At 42.2% G+C, this 21,132-nt stretch overlaps 1 protein-coding gene across 1 annotated transcript in view; it reads left to right on the top strand.

Annotated features, from left to right (window-relative positions):
* The first annotated feature begins 5,624 nt into the window (after window positions 1-5,624).
* pip4k2aa (phosphatidylinositol-5-phosphate 4-kinase, type II, alpha a) overlaps window positions 5,625-21,132 on the top strand; it is a 130,546-nt gene continuing 115,038 nt past the window's right edge. Inside the window, exon 1 of the mRNA XM_080752188.1 lies at window positions 5,625-5,751. Within this exon, the coding sequence (XP_080608314.1) occupies window positions 5,731-5,751 (21 nt within the window). The 5' untranslated portion in view covers window positions 5,625-5,730. The remainder of the gene's footprint in view (window positions 5,752-21,132) is intronic.

Below are 21,132 nucleotides of genomic sequence, written 5' to 3'. Positions count from 1 at the left end.
TATCAAAACTGCAATGCAGAAACAATAAAGGTCTGGTAATCACAATGTAGCCTACTTGAGTACATTTAAAAAAAAAAAGTATGCATGGCATCAAAATACAGGTTAAAGTAACCTACCGACAGTAAAAATAGCCAAATAGGCCTATATCTGAGCAACTCGATGCAACACAGCTTGTTTGTAGTCAGATCTTCTATGTTCAGAAAGCCAAAGCTTAAATAGGGCTGAACTTAGTGTTAATTATGTTTTGTAATGAAATCTACAAAATACTACAAAGTAACTCTGTCAAAATTTTCAAATAATTGTAGTGGAGTAAAAAAGTACCCTATACAAGATTTGCCTCTGAGGTGTAGTGGAGTAGAAGTAAAACATATTACTCAATAGGCCTACTCCAATAGGCCTACTCCAAACATTGAGTAACTCAATTTACTTGAGTAAATGTAGTTAGTTACTTTCCACCACTGCTGGAGATGTATAGGCTACTGTATAGGCTTTAGCAGTGTTTCCCAAACTATTCGGGTCAAGACCCAAAAGACAGATTAGATATTTGCCCGGGACCCAAAATAGTGAAAACAGCAGATCTACAATTAAGCACACAAAGCCTGTAGATCGGCTATTTTCACTACTTCTTAAACATTTGTGTTCTAATTTATGGAATTTCTTTGAGTTTTCTTTGATTTCTTCATAAAATTACAAAAAACATATAATAATAATATAGGCCTATATGTGTAATAAGTAAAAACAAAACTTAGGAAACCAAAGATTAAGGGACCCATACAAATGTTTCCGTGACCTGACCCAGTGCTTGGGAAACAGTGGGCTAATAGGCTAGTACAGTGACAGTGACACAGTCACACAAACAGTGGGCAATAGGCTAGTACAGTGACACAAACAGTGGGCTATAGGCTAGTATAGTGACAGTGACACAGTGACACAAACAGTGGGCTATAGGCTAGTGCAGTGACAGTGACACAGTGACACAAACAGTGGGCAATAGGCTAGTATAGTGACAATGACAGTGACACAAACAGTGGGCAATAGGCTAGTACAGTGACACAGTGACACAAACAGTGGGCTATAGGCTAGTACAGTGACAGTGACACAAGCAGTGGGCTATAGGCTAGTACAGTGACACAGTGACACAAACAGTGGGCTATAGGCTAGTACAGTGACAGTGACACGGCATCAGCAACGGTGGCAGTGAGAAGTGAGAACAAACAAACATTCTATAGTCTATCTGCACCTACACAGTATAATGAGTATACTATGCAATGACCTCTACTGCACATCACGTCACCTCTGTCTCTCTGGGCAGATTAATCTCACATCATGCCAACAGCAAGGATGCATGATGGGGGATGGGAAGTTCATGCTTTACAATACAGACAATGCATTATTATAATTGCTACTGTAGGACGCAGGTTTACTATGAAAACCTAACCTCGCCTACCAGGCTTTCTGGGGGGAAGGCTGGTGTTCGTTCACAACAGGCCGTTTGGTTTCCGCCTAGAGCGCGGAAACCACTAGAAGAAGCGGCGTCGCTTTGATTTGGTTCCCCCCATTTGTTTCCCCAATCCCTATTAAAATGCTCCAGTAGCCTAGTGTAGTCTTGCCAGTCGTTACCAGTTGGACTAAAAGATGCATATACCAAACAAATTTTTCTCTTCCAAAATGGAAGTTAACATTCAGTAGATAAAGAGTACAGTTATGACAGTAAGAATCGTGGGACTCATTGATTCGTTCCCAGATCATAACAAGGAAGACAGTGACACGTAGTGTTGGTAACTTTCCACTAGTGACATACAGTATATCATGATTTCGTAGCCAGGGCAACCAAAGTTACTATGTCCTGTAATCAATTAGCCTGAGCTTACAGTATCCGACCAAAATGTGGTCTCCTATACTGTAAGTTCAGTTCATAATATATCCTTATATGGTCATATGAGCCTCATACACAAATCATAGAATTATGATACATAATTCATATCTAACAGTCACATTCCTAAGAAAAAATATATGTAGTAAATTTACCCCCATTGATTCCGGATGGGGACCCAAATGCATTTATTACATTTATTGTAATACATTTTTTGTCTTAGGAATGCGACAAAAAACTAAAAAAATATTATTGAACTCAAGTCTCCATGCATCAATAGAAAAAAAAAATGTTGGGGGTGAACTACTCCTTTAATACATGCACAGTACTTTTTTTGTGTTATCCTTTTAGCCTAAAATGTCTCACTGCATATGGCTACTTCATGCTGTTTACATTCCGGACTAATTCAATCAATCGAACAACCACACAACAGGTAAAACATTATTTAATTGCATGTGAAGCAATAGACCTCAAATGGCCACACATTCTGCAATAATCTGCTATTGTAAATTGTAAAATTGTAGGATTATAAACTATGGCAAATAATGTAGATAAACTACTGTACAGCAAATGGGGAGAGAGAGAGAGAGAGAGAGAGAGAGAGAGAGAGAGAGAGAGAGAGAGAGAGAGAGAGAGAGCGCCCTGCAAAGCAAATCTCATTGTTGTATAACAATATTAAAGTGGATCATCCATATACCAGCTCCTATAAAGGTGCTATACAAATAAAGCTTTATTATTATTATTATTATTATAGGCTATAGGTGTTTTAATTTAAATAGTGTCCATGCCATAGAGGACTGGGAGGGGATGAGTGAGTTGTGACAGCATGACAGTCAGTGACAGGTTATGTCATCATCTAGTAAAGCCATGCCGTAGGCGGGTCTAGTAAATAAAGATACCAAGGATAAGTCATTGACGTCACTATGTGTATATCTCATACGTGCTGACAAAAAGGATGTATTTTCAATGCACAAGTCTGAGCATTCTTTTCCCCCTTTTCTTTTCCGACTTCCGAGAATACATTTTTGTAAGCGAAAGGATTGCCCAATGTCACCAGAATCTTTTTTTTTTTTATAATTAAGTATAGGCCTAAAAGTACAATAAGTCATCTTGATAATTTGTGGAAAAATGATATTATTATTAGTAGTAGTAGTAGGTCTAGTAGTAGTAGGCTATTAGTCGTGAATGGGAAACTTTCATAACTGTGAAACTTTGAAATATCAAAATACATTCTGACTTCTACAGTGACTAAAATTAGACCAATATGAGCTCTCTCTCTCTCTCTCTCTCTCTCTCTGTCTGCCCCATTTGGAAACTTGTGTTGTTTATGGCTAGTATATAAATCATACGATCGGAAAAGGAGTGTGGTAAATAACTGGTGAGTCTCTGTAGCACTTCCGCTAGATGACGCTCCCTCGTGACATCACTGACGCATCCTTGGTACATTTGTTTTGTAGACGTTAGCATGTTTGCTAGCGAAGGTCGGGCAGAGCAGAGACCACGGCAGAGACCCGCAGTACAGTAGCAGAGAAGAGCCCGTGTTTGCTTGTAGCTTGCGTGGTGTCGTTTGCAACTGCTCACAGCAGTTGCACGGAGCTATTTATTTGAAAGCGTCGTTTTGGTTCACTTCGTCTAAAGGCAGTTGTTATTTGTACGTTTTGAAAAAAGCAAAGAAAAACCGCATCGTGGAACGCAGCTAGCCTTATGTAGCTAGCATTATAAAAACACCTATCAAACTGACAGTTGAAGCGGAAATGGGACTGATTCTACTTTCAAAATAAAAGTTGTATTTCACATCCATAATACAAAAATATATTTTGACCACTTATAGATGTTGTATATCGTTTTTATTGCAAAGCACAAGACAGTACAGTTCAGATACACAGTCTAATAATAGGATTTAAACCCAAGAAAGCGCCATTAGTAAGGGAAATGATCAGATATTTGGCACGTCTGGGAACTAAATTGTTTAGAAATGTCTTCACCAATGTGTTTCTAAAGGTGTTTAATAATACTAAAAGTTTGAAATTCAACTCCCAGGGGAAAACCTCATTAAAAGCTGATGAAAGTTTGGGTCCCATTAACTTTACTAACTAAGTAACTTTACTTTACAAAACAATTACCAAAAATAAATCTGTTTTAAGTAGCATGTGAGGTGTCAAACTAGGGATTGCTAGATTTTTTCCATGATTCTGAATCCATTGCAAGCATTTGTTTTGCAAAAAAAAAAAAAAAAAAAAAAAAACATTCCTTGGGCTAAAAATGGCCCCCACAAAACTGAAAATTGACGACTCCTCACCAAACCACAGTTTTGTGGGTCCGTTTTTATCCCAAGGAATATTTTTCATGCAAAACAAATGCTTGCAAATGGATTCAGAATCATGAACAGCAGCTTTTTATGAGGTTTCCCCCGGGAGTTGAATTTCAAACATATTATTACACACCTTTAGAAAACACATTGGTGAAGACATTTCTTGGTAACGAAAAAGAGTAGACTAAGTACATAGACTATAGTGAAAGGTCAGGTTTATTAAGTATTGACGGTTCAAGTGGTTAAATATCTGAAAACACAAATTGACATGAATCCAAAATATTGATTGATTGATTGATTGAAGACTTTATTAGGAGTTTGCATAGGAAAAGGTACAGTTTCATGACGGTAGCCTACAGTTCGATACACTGCTGATTGTGCTGTCAAACGATGAAACTATATGGAATCTATGTGGGGGTCCCTGCTTCATCTCTCTCTCTCAACTAAGCGGTCCTTGGCCTGAAAACGTTGAAGACCCCTGGTCTAACTCATTTCATTGAGAAATAACGCATCTTACTTTGAAGTCCACCTACAGGAAAACCGTCTCGCACAGCGCCTGACTTGACGCAGGCACAGTGGCACACTGAGCGAGAGAGAGAGATAGACGTGGTGGTGGTGGAGAGAGAGAGAGAGAGAGAGAGAGAGAGAGAGAGAGAGAGAGCGAGCGAGCTGGAGAAGGAAGAGAGGAGGAAGGAAGGAAGAGAAGAGGAGGAGGTTGAGTTATGATGTGGACGGACGATGAAGGCAGGAGAAGAAGTGCGGGATCGATGAACGTTAATATCGTCAGCTGAACGAAGACGCGTGTGGTGTGTCTACATGATATTCTCCCCCCGTTGATAGACAGCGGCGCACGGGACAGGAACAGAACGTTTTGTCGGGGGAGTATTTTAACAGCACCAGAGATAGGATAGGGCCGGTGTAACCGCCCCGCATTGACCCAGCCACACTGCTGCGTGCAGCGGCCGTTGGACCAGGACAGCACCGGGGGAGGATCGGACCCTCCCAAGCAGCAAGAAGCCTTGTAGAATACAGTCAGGAAGGAAGGATGATGTCCTCCTCCACATCCAGAACCTCCTCCAGTCTCCATTGAAGAAGAACTGCTGGGTTGCCAGACACACACCCACACACATACATACACACACACACACACACACACACACGCACACACTGCTGCCAGGCTGCCAGCAGCGAGCTGTCAACGGGACTACACACACACACGCACACGCGCACACACACACACACACACACACACACACACACACACACACACACACACACACACACACACACACACACACACACACACACACACACACACACACACACTGCAACAACAGCCAGCCAGCCAAGCAAGCAAGCCAGGACTCAGGGAGGAATTCTTACTAACTACTACTACTACTACTATTATTCTTCCATATAAAAGATGGCCACGGCAGCGAGCAGCATTGCCGCATCCATAGCGAGCAAGACCAAGACCAAAAAGAAGCACTTCGTGGCTCAGAAAGTGAAGCTGTTCCGTGCCAGCGACCCCCTGCTCAGCGTGGTGATGTGGGGAGTCAACCATTCGGTGAGTTGTGTATGTGTTGTCTTGTCATTCAGACTGTCAGTGAAGTGAGTGAGCCATCATCATTCATTCATTCATCTCATCAGCAGTGGCGTCAGTTCAGAAAAAAGCTAAGGTATGGCAACATGCCACCAATCATGCCAACATGCCACCAATCAAAAGCTAAGGTAGCCATGCCACCAATCATGCCTCTTGATAAGGTATGGCAACATGACTGGTGTCTTCGCGCGCGTTCAAGACAACAGTCATGTTGCCATACCTTATCAAGAGGCATGATTAACTTATTTTGAGAAGTACATTTTATTTTTATTTTTTCTCCCGTTTCTACGGTTTCTTGGGCTGGATATGGCAGCCTGGAACGGTTGTTCAAGTGCAGCTAAACTTGGCTGTGCAGCTGACCTGCGGAACCTGGGAATATAGTACCATTCTGTCAAGATGAATAAAAATGTGGAGAATATAATTATACAATAGCCTACCTTGTTAAAGTGACCATTTTGTAAAAATGTTGCATTTGTAGTTATTTTACTGTAATTTAACAACATAATAACCAAGCACAGATAGACAAAGAGACATTCATGTATTTATATTTAAAAGTAACTTTTTATTTTCGCCCCTGGACCCAGGGTATGGCAGCTGCATACCCCTGCCATACCCAATTGACGCCCCTGCATCTCATCAGTCAATGATCCATGTTCCTTTGCACTTCAAAAACATCCCCCTGATATGAATGTCCATTTATTATAACTCTGGCCTGGGCCTGGGGAATGTACGATACAGCTTCATTTAGTATGCATTCTTCTTCTCAGAGAGTTGAACAACGCTGTGCTGCAGATATACTAGACCATTAGGGGTCCTCCATTAAGAGACCCTTATTATTACAGAGAGAGCCCCTCCTCTGGGGTCCATTTGATCACATTTGTGCAGCTTGCAAGGGTCCAGGGCCTGAGGACATAGTGTGTGTGTGTGTGTGTGTGTGTGTGTGCGTGCGTGTGCGTGTGCGTGTGTGTACCAGCCTGTATGTGTTGGACGAATCAGAGATGACAGCTGTCCAGTGGTTGCACACACAGTGACAGCGCTGTCAAATGCAAATGTGTGTGTGTGTGTGTGTGTGTGTGTGTGTGTGTGTGTGTGTGTGTGTGTGTGTGTGTGTGTGTGTGTGTGTGTGTTGATCATGTTACTACAGTCAGTGTCACAGAAAAGTATGAAAAATAGCAGATCTGCAAGCTCCAAAGGCAGCGCTGTGTTGTTGAGTTTAGATCTGCTATTTTTTTATACAGTATATATCATTTTTTTTATTTACAAATTTAAATCGTGCAAAGCAACAGAGAGGATTTGCTGTAGGCTACTGCAGTGGTTGTGCAGAGCGAGGAGGTCCAAAGGGGACCCTCCTGGGGGTTCCTTGACCTTGAGGGGGGTTCCAAATGGACCCCTGAGCGGCCTATACAGGTCTGTAACTCATGTTATGGCCCGGGGGGGGTGTCTTTGAAAGTATAAAACCACTTCACTGTTTGTGATTGGCACTGGCACACTCGGGGGTGCTTGCGTGCGTGTGTGCGTGTGTGCGTGTGTGTGTGTGTGTGTGTGTGTGTGTGTGTGTGTCCCCCAAAGTGGGTGCGATGATGCCAGTCCAGGGGTGCCGCAGAATAATTTGATGATATTTGGTAGGGATGGAAATCGGAATCGGCCAATATCAAAAATCGGCAGGTATGATATCAAACCGGCCGAATCGGTGACCGGCAGGTCACTGACATAAATACCGGTTTTATGGCACTGCACAGCATGATGCTCTGGTCCTGTGACTAAAGTAAACATTAGCAAGTAGCAGCCAGTCTACTTAGTGGCAGCCTACAGAATACAGATGGTGCTGATTACCTTTGCAATGTAAGGATATATTCAATAATCCTGTGTCAATGTCGTCTCTAAAAAGAAGGGGGAAAAAAGCATACGTCACCTGCTTTCCTCCTGCCTAGTCCAGACGGTCATATTAGACTGGATATTGTCTGTGATTTTGGATATTGTACTATCGTGATTGATTTGGCATGAGTGTTCTTCTAGCTTATTGGTACTCAAATTGAAGTACTGTATGTCTTGTATTGGAGCAACCCTATTTTCTAGTTCTTAGCTAAAGAAATCGGTATCGGAAAAATTGGTTTTGGCAGGTCAGACCTTCATAAAACCGGTGGATCGTTATCGGCCAAGAATTTTGCAATCGGTCAATCTCTAATATTTGTAATTCATCACTATCACATTCATCACTATCACAGTCTAACCAAGTCTATGCTTAGTAAAACAGAGCTGATTTGCACTGCACCGGCCTGTTGTGAACGAACACAAAGCCTGGTAGGCAAGGTTAACCGTATCACAGGTGGAAAGATGTGCATATTTATATTGTGTAATATGATGAAAACCCCTGCCCTAGTCTCTCTCTCCCTTGCATCCTGTTGTGCACATGTACTGTAAGGAGAAGCTCTGAGGCCTCTGCATCAGTGTTGTTTTTGACAGCAAATTTTGATTTAGTTTCAGTCATAGTCTTTTGAATAAAATGTCATTTAGTTGTAGTCATAATTTAGTCACCTGAAAAGTTTTAGTTTTAGTCTAATTTTAGTCGACTAAATATGAGATTTTAGTTGACTAAATCTACAGTTGATTTAGTCAACTAAACTGTATTTTGGCAGGCCTTGATGGCATCGTAATTACTTTTACACTTGGTTGCATGCTGAAAATAGCATGCTGAAAATAGCAGATCTACAAGCTCACAACGCGTCGCAGAACACCTGAGAGCAACCAAACATAAAATGACTTTCTCCTCCACTAGTTTCTCTTTTTATTTTGTTGACGAAATTGTAAATATATTTAGTCTTAGTTTTAGTCATCACAGCTTCGTTTTTATGTAGTTTTTGTCAGTGAAAAAAACGCAGTCGACACACATTTTTTGTCATAGTTTTAGACGACGAAATCAACACTGCTCTGCAGTCTGCATGTCATGAGAGTGACCGCGGTTTTCCCGGTGAACCTAAGTGCAACGGTGGGGGCGTGGGAGTGTGGGGAACGTAAAGTCAAAGCTGGCGTGGGGAACACACCACTGATTATTGCCGACGATGGAGAGGTTGTATAGCTTTATGTATTGAGAGGCACTCTTGCCGATTTCGTAAGAGACTCGTCGCCAATTAGCCAGTAGCTATGCCCCTCCCAAAAAGCTTTTGTCCAATGCTAGCTTAGAATTACTTCCTGCTTGCCAAGCTTTGCCTTGGCAACAGCCTTGGCAAGCTGCTGGTTGCTAAGCTAGCATTGGACAAAAGCTTTTAGGGTTTTAGGGGCATAGCTACTGGCTAATTGCAAGACATTTAAAAGTTATTTGGGGCCATGATGATTGATAACCCCTTCTTCCCACTACTAGACTAAGGCGGCATTCACACAGGCACGTTTTATTACGATTAAAACGAATCCTATAACGTATTGTTGGAAAATACACAACGGTTGGGCATGTGTGAAGACGCATCCGTATTCTTTTTCGAATGAAAGAAACGAATGCAAATCCACAAAAAAAGGTGGTTTCGATGCGCTACCGCAAACGCTTCCCTGTTTGTGTGAATCCATCCGTCTCAAATACAGGCAATATATAGAGCCATGTGCGGGTTAAATCCATAGTTATTTATAAAAGGTTAAATCCCCCTCCAGACCGTCCGTACTCATTAGATTTCTGACCATTCTGGCCGCCTCCTCCCCTCATTGATTCAATTTCTGATCACCGCTCCCTCGATCGCACATGGTGTATTATTTGAGAGGAGTTGCTCACAGTTAGATAAAAGGAAAGTGCCAGGAGTCACTTGTATATCATATATAGGCTATAGGCCTAATATAATATAGGCCGATGTGTGGGTCTCTCGCCCTTGCTCGCGCGCGCGGCTCTCTGTGCCAAATAATGTCCAAATGGAGACGCTTCATGCGCGGAGCGCAGAGAGGGAACCAGCGGAGGGCAAGACGAGGGGCAGAGAGAGAGAGAGAGAGAGAGAGAGAGAGAGAGAGAGAGAGAGAGAGAGAGAGAGAGAGACGTTGATGTCCTCCTCTTCGTAGATATTCATATCTGGCTATTAAAAGTATTTGCTGTCTGGTTTATTGCTGGTAGATTTTGCGAGTCCCTCCGGCCGCCGCTGGTTTTATTTTTTGATCGCCCGTTTACGATCGTCGACCGCAGATAAATAGGCTGACGCCTGCGACTCAATTTTGCGGCGGTCCTGCGGTTACATTGTGAGTTGAACTTGAAGAATTAATAAACACAGGGAGATGGAGGGGGCATTATTATGCAGCTTGGATACATACATGTCCCATGGACAGACGTGGACGATTCCTTGTTTCGGATGACAATGTGCAGTGTGAGGGCAAACGTATCAATTAAATATGCAAGAATGTAGCAACTTCACCCCTCCCATTCGCACGACTAAACCGAATTATATTATGAGAATGTGGCCTAATAAGGGTTTATATTGTCTGTGTTATTGTTAACTCTCCCCACGCTTTGAACGATAACGCTCGCCCCATTTTTTACAGAACCTCGATGCCAATACGGCGCTCGTTCGGTTCGTTCGTCTGATGACTGTAAGCTGATGAGGGGTCGCGCGGCCGTTTACTGTAAACACATTTTCCGCTGTGATGGTGTAAAAAAATCCATTATGCGTTAGATCAACGGAGAACAATTCACTTCCTTGTTGATTTCCTCTGGCCCGGAGGCTCTGTAGCCAGTGACTGCTCTGAATGTACGGCAACACATAGCAGGACAATTCACATTCATTCTCGCATGACGCCGCCCTCTGCTGCCTGGCAGACCAAAGTGCACTATTGCACAACCAAAAAAAATAAAAATAAATAAATAAATGTCTGTCTGTCTATCTACTATAACGTCGCAAAGGTAAGCCGCTTTTTGATGGCGCCAGACCCAATAAATAAATAAATAATCTGGCAGTAGGAGAGTTAACAACAGTGATGTTAATAGGTTTTCAAAGTAATGGGTCCCGGGACCCACAGGTGGTCATTCGAATGAGTCCCAGAAAAAAATTATGGGTCCCCAATTTGGGTCCCCATTTTATTTATTTTTTGCATTGTGAGCTTTTAGATCGGCTATTTATATTTGCCTCTATCTTATATTATTTTACAATTAGGCTAATGTTTGGACATTTTTGATAGTATAGTTTTAGCTTGTTGATTACTTTGGTGCAATAATGGTCTTTTTTTTCTTTTCTTGGGGTAATAAAAAGGTAACTTATAAGTACAATTTAAGGTACTTTTACTTTACTGGAGTATTTCCAATTTTCATTACTTTTACTTCTACTCCACTACATCTCAGAGGCAAATATTGTACTTATTCCACTACAATTATTTGAAAACTTTACTAGTTACTTTGAAAAGTATAGCCTACATAACCACTTCAGCCATGGCTATTTTCAAAGGATATTATTTGGTAACATGTGATACAGAATAATTGTGCATAATGAGTACTTTTACTTTTAGTCCTAAAGTGTAGCCTATACTTTTACTCAAGTACATTTTGAATTCCGGACTTTAACTTGCAGTAGAAGATACTACTTCTGTGTATGGAGAGACCACTCGACGTAATACTATGAGAAAGTGGAGCGCTCCGGAGAACGGCTGTTGTAAATCACAGATAATTAGTTTCTCCGCTTTGAAAATCAGACGTCTTTTTATGACTTAATGAGTTTATGACCCTCTGCCAGCCTCACTGACTGTGCCTCAGAAGAGCAGCCACGGCAGTAGCTTTAGCATGTAGCTAAACGTAGCAGCATCACATCAGAGTGACAGAGAGAGCACGTTCATGCTGCTGCAGCAGTGCAGAGTGCGGTGGCTCCGCTGCATGCAGAAAGAGACAGACAGACGGCAGGCAGTTTCTGGCGAGGATATTAATGAAACGAAATGCTGTTTGCGACACGTTCATTCCGCGGGGACCCTGACCGCGACGCTGTTGTTTTGCCAGTGTAGAGACGTCACGTTTCTGCGCCGTCAGTTGCACACGTTCTGTGGGGGATCCCCTTTTGGTGTATCACCTAACATGCTGTGCCACTATGGTCAGAGAGCGGCCCGGTGCTACGCTAAAACTCAGGCACCCATTGAATTCTGTGACCATCTACGGGCACACAGAATGGCGTCGGTGGACGATAGAACGCACTGTTGTTAGTTCTATCGTCTGTTTTAAGACTTTCTACGCGGATTTCATTTGTGTTAAAGTAGGGTTAAGTAGCATGCCTTCACCCATGAATAATGGTGGCGTCTGTGGACTTTTTAAAATATTTTTTTTTTCGCGACGTGGTAAATTATTTTAACGTGGACTCCAATGGAGGCGATGCGTCCGTGGGACCCCAGGGCAATGACGTGAATGCGTCTCTAGGCAACGTGAATGCGTCAGAGACGCGGGACGCGCACGTAATGACGTCACTGTAACAACCACAATTATTCACGTGTGGCAAGATCACGGTTCCACTAGTTTGTTAGTGTAGGCTTGGAAACCTTTCAGAAGTTAATTTAATGTTTTCCATTAATGATTTCCTTTATCCTCATCTAATCTTGCGCTAATGCACGCAACTGTTTTCGCTAGGTTTTAAGGCCTAGTACTGTAGGCTTTTCAGAAGTTAATTTAATGTTTCCATTCAATGATTTTCTTTATCGTTATCTTGCGCTAATTGCACACAACTGTTTTTTGCCAGGTTTTAAGGTATTTTTTAAGTTGTTTCTCATAAGCTCGCGACCCTCCTTGCCCATCGGCCCCCACCGTTGCGCTCAGGGTCTCCGGGAAAAACCGGGGTCGCGTCATGAGAGAGCTGTCCTGTCCTTCCCATGCAAGGAGAGAGAGAGAGAGAGAGAGAGAGAGAGAGCTTATCTCGCTTCCTTGGCTCTTCCTCAATGGATACATACACTGGACTCTACGCTCACATCAGAAAGAGACAAGATTGTGAGTTTGGCAGAGTTGTGTCTTGCAAGCTTGCGGTAAAGTCTTTGTCAGCGATCTTTTAATCTTGACTGAACCCAGTCTTTTTTTCTTTTCTTTTCTAAGTTAACCCATTTAGGGCCTACAATTATTGACTAACCTGACTTTCCGCCAGATGGTGACAGCATTTGCGTTGCATTGCTTACCATCTGGGCTCGCTCCGGCAGAACCGATGTAAGGGGCGGCCATTTTTTCAAATTCTATAGCAGGTGATTGGATATGGCCGTCTCTCTGTCACAGTCTGGGAGTGCCAACTCCAACCACTCATATTGGCCTGTCTGCATGACGTTGCACCCAGAATCTGCCTCCTGGGTTTCCACGTGGTCTGCAATCAGACCTCTATTGGCTCAGAGCCGCTCAGAGCCCGCCCATAGCTGCCGCTGATTGGTCCGGCCCCGGGACTTTACAAGTGTTATCAACTCTGCCGGACCGAGCCCAGATGGTAAAGCAATGCAACGCAATGCTGCCACCATCTGGCGAAAGTCAGGTTAATTATTGACTGCTTTAACTATCGAAAAATAGCAGATATACAAGCTCACAGCGCTGCACCGAGTGCCGCGCTGCAAGCTTGTAGATCTGCTATTTTAGAAAAATCGTGAAAATGTGTGCACATTTTTCAATATATATTTTTCAAAGCAGACTTTTGTAACTCAAATCTCTGCTTCTGGGGGGTCCCTGGAACAACATATTTTGAGATGGGGGGGTCTGCGGCTGAATAAATGTAATTTTGGGGGTCCTTGACGTGAAAAAGTTTGAGAACAGCTGATTCAGAGGAAGGATTTAGAAGTCGGGTTCAAAGATCGGGTCAAAGACATTCAAAGACTTGGCACACATTTTCACGATTTTTCAAAAATAGCAGATCTACAAGCGCGCTGCGAGCTTGTATATCTGCTATTTTTCAATAGTTAAAGCATGAATATAATGGTTAAAGTGGTTCAAATCTAACGCGACTCGGGCGCGTTCCAGGTATTTGAGAGTTAATTACCGGCCTGCTAAATTGCTCACCGTGATAAATTGAATCTCCGACCATCAGGTCAACAGTCGTGTCAGATCATGTGTCTTGAGCTGCGTCTCAAGTCTTTAATAAATTAGATCCCATTTCCTACACGTCTTTTCCTATTTCCTTGTATGTTACAAGGTGTTTTGATATACAAGCAAGGAAATAGGAACTAGGAAATAGGATTTGATTTAAGGACTTGAGACGCAGCGTAGGTGAGACACACATGACCTTTGACATCACCTAAATGTACCTCTGTGAAGTTGGCACCCCATATGATGAAAACATATATAAAAATTGTGTCATTCTTTAGTGCTGAATTTGTGCTGAATTGTGCCGTAAATTTTATAATTTGTGCTGGTATCACTTTTTAGTTATTCTACATAACACCACTGTTGGGGTGCCAACTTCACGCAGGTCCTAAATGTCTCAATAGAAGAGCATGGGGGGACAAATACAACCACCCCAATTGTATAAGTTATATTGTAATAACATACTACAACATACAAAAGTTACATAGTGTCTCTTTAAACATGGTTGTCTAATGGTCAGTTACTGCATTGTCCCAATGTCTATGGCTGTCATGATTATGAAACTTTACTATAATTGCCATTGATTAGCAATTTAATTGCTCTCTTTTGCTGAACATAATGGAATATTATGAAAATATAAGCTTATGGAATAATGGAATATTATGAAAAAATAGCTTGCAGCGCGGCACTGTGAGCTTGTAGATCTGCTATTTTTCAATAGCTAAGTATAAAATATTCAAGGTTACGCCCCTGCCTCTGTGCTGTCTGTGTAATGAGGCAAAAGATAGCTCACACAGGCACACCGAAACCAAATATCAAACATGTATATAAATAACAGCGTTTGTTTCAAGTGCGTTCATTCTTTGAGCGTGTTTAATGGCATAACAAACGGCCGTACCCTTCAACATCTCAGCAGAAGCAGCAGCAGCACAGACATATTGCGGCTTGTTTACTGGAAGTCTTAATGAGTTATGTTGGCTTGGACAGAAAGGCTTTTGAAACGTAAACAACGATGTTTAGCGGCTCATTTGTCTTGTCAGTTTACACATTTCAAGTTCACGCGCCTGACATTATTTCCATGTAGGCCAAGCATATGGTTTGTAAGGGATATGATAGTCTAGTTTACACAAGTGAAGCATAGAGATTAGTTTATTTTCATGCAGACGATTTCTATTCTCTGTGTGTGTGTGTGTGTGTGTGTGTGTGTGTGTGTGTGTGTGCGTGTGCGTGTGTGTGTGGCTGTGTGCACATGGGGCGGCATAGCTCAGGGAGAAACCGTTATTAGAGCACGAAGGGTTCCCGAAGGGTTCCCAGTTCGAATCCGGGCTCCCCCTGAGTTAATGTCGAAGGGTCCTTGGGCAAGAACCCCACATTGCTCCCAGTGAGCTGGTTGGTGCCTTGCATGGTTTCCTCCGCCACCGGTGTATGAATGTGTGTGTGAATGGGTGAATGTAATGCACAATCTCTGTAAAGCGCTTTGGATAAAAGTGCTATATAAATACACCATTTACCATAACATTTGAATATCCAAATCCAGCTTTCGCCAAAATGCAGAAGGCGGCAAGGGTTCTCCAAACTTTCCAGGCCACGACCCCCCAGAATAATAATATTAGAACTGGACCCCCCCCCCCCCCCCCCCCCCCACAGGCATTCATTACATTAGTTTGACACGGTTCCACAGATAAATATTGTGAAAATAAAGTTCTCAAATTTCAGTCGTCATTTCTTTGTATATTTAGGTTATGTGTCATATATATGCCATGTGCAACTTCAAAGCCTAAAAGCCAAACAGAAGTATAACTGTAAACAAAAACACAATTAAATCGCTAAATCACAATTAATTTAGTGATAAATAATTAATCGTCGTGTAAAATATCATAATCGTGACAGCCCTACAGAAATGCAGAGTTGAGCAGTGGTGCTTACCGAGTGGTTTAGCTCCAGACCCAACAGAGAAATTTGATGTCTGTCTCCCGCGCGACCCCAAAAGGGTCCCGACCCACTATTTGGGAAACAGGCTGACCTCTAGAGAGCCATAGGAGTGGACATTGATATGGCACAGTACAGTATAGCTGACCGGACATTGAGGCGACTGACCACATCCAGGGAATGTAACCGTATACCGGTTTTAACCACTTAAACCCTCTAATAATAATAATGATAATCTTTATTTGTATAGCGCTTTTTAAGACAGAGTCACAAAGTGCTTGACAGAAGAAGCAAAAGTGCAATAAAAACAAATCAACAATATCATTACAGCAACAACACATCAGAAATATGAAAAGCAAAAATAAGAATATATGAAAAGCATACAAGGAACAATAAAAACATAGGTAAAATCACACGTGCTAGGGGTTGAAGGCAGCTCTAATAGAGGTGGGTTTTAAGGCAGTGTTTTAAAGCGGGGCAGAGAATCAGCAAGTCTTATTTGTTCAGGAAGGGCATTCCAAAGCGTTGGGGCTCTGAAAGCAAAGGCCCCTTCACCTCTTGTTATATAGTTACAGGTAGGAACGATCAGCAGTCCTTTGCCTGAGGATCTAAGAGATGTAAGAGGGTGCGAGGCCGGACAGGGCCTTGTACGTGATGAGTGAGATTTAAAAGTCGATTCTAAACTAAATAGGTAACCAGTGCAGGGAGGCTAAAATTGGTGTGATGTGGTCAGATTTTCTGGTGCCAATTAAAAGTCTTGCAGCTGCGTTCTGAATGAGTTGGAGGCGGTGAATTTTTTGGAAAGGCAGGAGTAGAGGGAATTGCAGTTCAGGGGAGCGTTCTTTAGGTTAAATTATACTTTATTGACAAGAATGGCAGCAACAACATAGCATATAAACATCAGCAGGATATGAAGGCAGCAGCACGATACATAAAGGCAGCAGCATACACTAGGCATACTAACAGCAGCAGGAGAGCGACACATGCATGACATGTATACTGTGATACTATACTGCAGTAGTCGAGGCGTGAATAGATAAATGCATGGATGACCTTTGTCAAATCAGGGGTGGACAGAAAGGCTTTAATTTGAACTATGTTCCTGACCTGAACGCTCTACTTACTACTAGTAAACTGGACCTGACTTGTCTCTGTACTTGGACCACTTTTTTTCTGTCTTAACACCAAATCTCTTTGCCAAAGAATTGCCAATCTATAAGCTCACTGCAACGCGTCGTGACAAGCTTGTAGATCGGCTGCTTTTGGCCAATGTTTCCCTCAGAATTGGAATTAACACAGTGGTTTAGCAAGTGTTTAAGGTGTACTGTAATTAGAATTCAGCGACGGCCTCACAGCCTTTCCTGACTTAAGCCTGATTTATACTTACATCGTGCTGTGCAGCGAGAAATAGCCAATGTACAAAGCTCACAATGCGTCACATCAAAGTTTGCCCAGGGGGCCATAGCGCTTACTAACAGGTCTCTGCACTTTGCATTTAAGAAAGTGATCGATTGTTCTTCAGGTATATATATCGTCTCTGTCGGTTTGAAAACACATTTGTCCAAAACTGTTAGGTTTCAGGATTCAATCTTTTTTTTTTTTTTTTTTTGCCAAAGTAGCAGACCGACAAGCTCGAGCTTGCAGATCTGCTACTTTTGATGCTTTTGTGTGACGCTGTAATGATAAAACACAACAAGTTAGAATATCTGCCGACAGCAACATTAACACTTTTAGTATAGTGCCTATCCCAAAGATCATCTGTAAATATACAGTATTAGTAAGGGGAACATAAGAAAATCTGCGAAGTAAATCGTTACCAAGAAATTTCTTCACCAATGTGTTTCTAAAGATGTGTAATAATATGTACTAAAAGGTTGAAATTCAACTCCTGGGGGAAACCTCATAAAAAAATGATTTGTGTTTGTGTCCCATTAACTTTACTATACATGAAAAAATACAAAAAATAAATATGGTTTAAGTAGCATGTGAGGGGTCAAACTAGGTTTTTTTTCATGATGCTAAATCCATTGCAAGCATTTTGTTTTGCACAAAAAAACATTCTGTGGGCTACAAATGGCCCCTACAAAACGGTGAAAAGTGATGATTCATCACTAAACCTTCGTTTTGTGGGTCCGTTTTTAGCCCCAGGAATGCAAAACAAATGCTTGCAATGGATTCAGCATCATGAAAAACCCCTAGTTTGACCCCTCACATGCTACTTAAAGCAGGTTTATTTTTTGTATTTTGTTCCTGTATAGTAAATTAATGGGACACAAACACAAATCAGTTTTTTATGAGGTTTCCCCCGGGAGTTGAATTTCAACCTTTTAGTACATATTATTATACACCTTTAGAAACACATTGGTGAAGACATTTCTTGGTAACGATTTACTTTGCAGATTGGTCAAATATCTTATAAAATCCCCATGTTATATCATTAATCCTTACAGTACTGTCTGGGTTGTCTGTGTGTGACGCTAGACACGCGCATCACTTACCGCTGGGCGAAGACGTGCACGCACAGCGAAAATCCTCCATAAAGAAGCCTCTTTATCTCCAAAAAAGACAATTCGCTCCAATGATGGATTTCTGCTGGCAATGGCTTCTACTGTGTCTTACATAACAACATCTGTGTTAGAGTAAAAAAAAAGGTGACCAAAAATGCGCAGATTTTCATTCTGGCTTTTCAAAATAAAAGCACCCACCTATGGGAGGAAATAGCACTCTATGGCTGGGATCCCTTCAAAATAAAAGGCACCTAATGTGTTTAAAAAGATGGAAGAACATAAATAACTTGTTTTTTAAGTCCTTTCTCCAAGGCACCAATTACTCCCCTATGACTTAAGATTAGGCTGTTTCTGCTGTGCAACACCATGTTGCAACAAAGTATAAATCCCGGCGGCGATGTAAACAAATGCACCTTCTGGTTGTCTTTGATTTGTTTTTTCATAATGGCGGTTTAGGGAATACTTGTCTTTAAAAGTGTATTTGTCCTTGGAATGTTGTGGAATTCATCATAGCATTACTATTTTCATTGTACGCCTCTCTGATGTCTTAACGGCACTGCAACAATGTCTCCTACCCCGACCCCCTCAGTCCTCCACTGCAACAATGTCTCCTACCCCGACCCCCTCAGTCCTCCACTGCAACAATGTCTCCTACCCCGACCCCCTCAGTCCTCCACTGCAACAATGTCTCCTACCCCGACCCCCTCACTGCAACAATGTCTCCTACCCCGACCCCCTCACTGCAACAATGTCTCCTACCCCGACCCCCTCACTGCAACAATGTCTCCTACCCCGACCCCCTCAGTCCTCCAGCTATTCCAGACTGCTTCAAACAAAGCACTATTTGTAATCAAAGCAAATCTTCTTTTCTCTCCTCCAGTTTTTTTAACGTCATTTTTATGTTTTCGTTTCACAGATACTAGACAGTGTAGAGAGACAGGAAACCAATGGCAGAGAAAACTAGAGACAGGCGAGCGCACGACTGGGAGTCGGAATCGAACTCGGGTCCTCGTGTCTTACGAGTAGCAGCACATGGTCCTTCTGCACTAACTGGTTGAGCCACCAAACATTTAAATCCACATAAAACACATTGTACTGTAAGCCAGTGTTCTCCAATTAGTTTTCCCCAAGGGCCAAATTATGTCTAGGGTACCAAGCCGAGGGCCACAACATTGCAGGGGGCGACGGTGGCGTTCCCGCTACTCCAGTGACAGTTCAGATATCGTCGTTGTCGGGTGAAAATCTTGTATGTCCAAAATCGTTCGTTTTGCATTTATCATTTTAAAAATGATTTAAACTAGTGAAAACAGCCGATCTACAAGCACACAACGCCTCGCACCGCGAGGCGTTGTGTGCTTGTAGATCGGCTGTTTTCACAACTTTTGTGAGACGGCCTTGAATGATGAAGCAGGGCTTTACTTTGCGAAAGAACCTACAAATTTGGAGATACAAGGTTTCCACCTGACAACGACTATATACTAGTGTTGTTGCTGCTCTTATACCACCATTATTACCGGGGTTGGTGGGGGCCAGACAGTAGCCCCCCGCGGGCCGCAAATTGGGGAACCCTGCTGTAAGCCGTGATAAGCTGTAAGCTTTATTTTTGTGCTTTTATGCCTTTATTGATAGGGCAGTAGACTGACAGGATATGGGGAAATAAATGGGGAGTGACATGCAGGAAAGGTCGGCGGGAACGGGATTCGAACCCGCGACACGCTATCAGGCTGGCATTGCAGACTAGCGTGCCCGGACCGCCACGCTGGCGACCTGTTGGATGATTATTGTGAAGTGAAAATGTCATGCCATTACAACTAGGGCTGTCACAATTATTACATAATCGTCTCATCGCAATTATTTGAGGTGATCGCAATTTTTTTGCAGAATCGTCATAATCGTTTCCATGTTGAGAAATGTTAACATAGTTACAAACACTTTCAAAAAGTAGTGGAAATAGCACAAGCTCACAACGCGATGCGACGTGTTGTGAGCTTGTAGATCGGCTATTTCCACTATCAATGTTATTTTTTAAGTATAACATTTTCAAACATGTCAGTCATTTTTTGTATATTTAAGTTACGTGTCATGATTGCCATGTGCAACTTCAAAGCCTACGAGCCAAACAGAAATGTAATTGTCAACGACAAATACACAATTAAATCGTTAATCACAATTATTTGAGTGACATTTAATCGTCATGTAAAATGCCATAATCGTGACAGCCCTAATTACAATCCTATTATTGCCATTGCCCTTCTCTTCCCCCAGCATCCTGTCTCGGTACCACTAAGCAAAAAGCCTCAACAATAATTGTATAAATCAATAAGGATGAGGTACATGGATTTCTTTTTTTAATCTCGATCAGTTTAGTCACATTTGACGTAGGGTCTAATCATGTCAAAGGTGATGGATTATGCAGATCCTAGATTGCCCGGCCGGCGGTGTCCTTAAATCCAAGGCTACTACTTCACACACCCAGATCACTTCAGTCAATACGTGTGAGCTGTTGTCTGGGCGTATAGGCTGGCCTCAGCCCACCCGGCTGTGGTGTTAGGCCTTGAGGAGAGAGAAAAAAGCAATACAAAGTTACTCAAGAGTCTTCCACCCAGGCTGCAGCAACACATTAATCACTCCCTGAGCATCTCGCCTTGTCTGTTGTAATGTCCTGGAGGGATGAAGTTTGAACCAACCACTTTGGTGCCGTTTCATTTCTGGGAGAAGTCGTCTCAGTTAGGCTTACCACTCCGTGGTGGAACACGTGCTCACATTTTGTACTTAATTAAAAGTACCACCAGTACCGCAATGTAGAAATACTCTTGTTACAAATAAAAGTCTGTTATTCAAAATGTATTTGAGTAAAAGTACAAACGTATTCACCTTTTTTTTTATCCCACAATTTTGTAACCCATTTTTTCACCCAGTGCTAGT

This window comes from Nannobrachium achirus, assembly GCF_963921795.1.
Source record: "Nannobrachium achirus genome assembly, chromosome: 21".
NCBI lineage: Eukaryota > Metazoa > Chordata > Actinopteri > Myctophiformes > Myctophidae > Nannobrachium > Nannobrachium achirus.
Note: the sequence above shows the minus strand (reverse complement) of the source record. Positions and strands in the feature narration are given on the sequence as shown.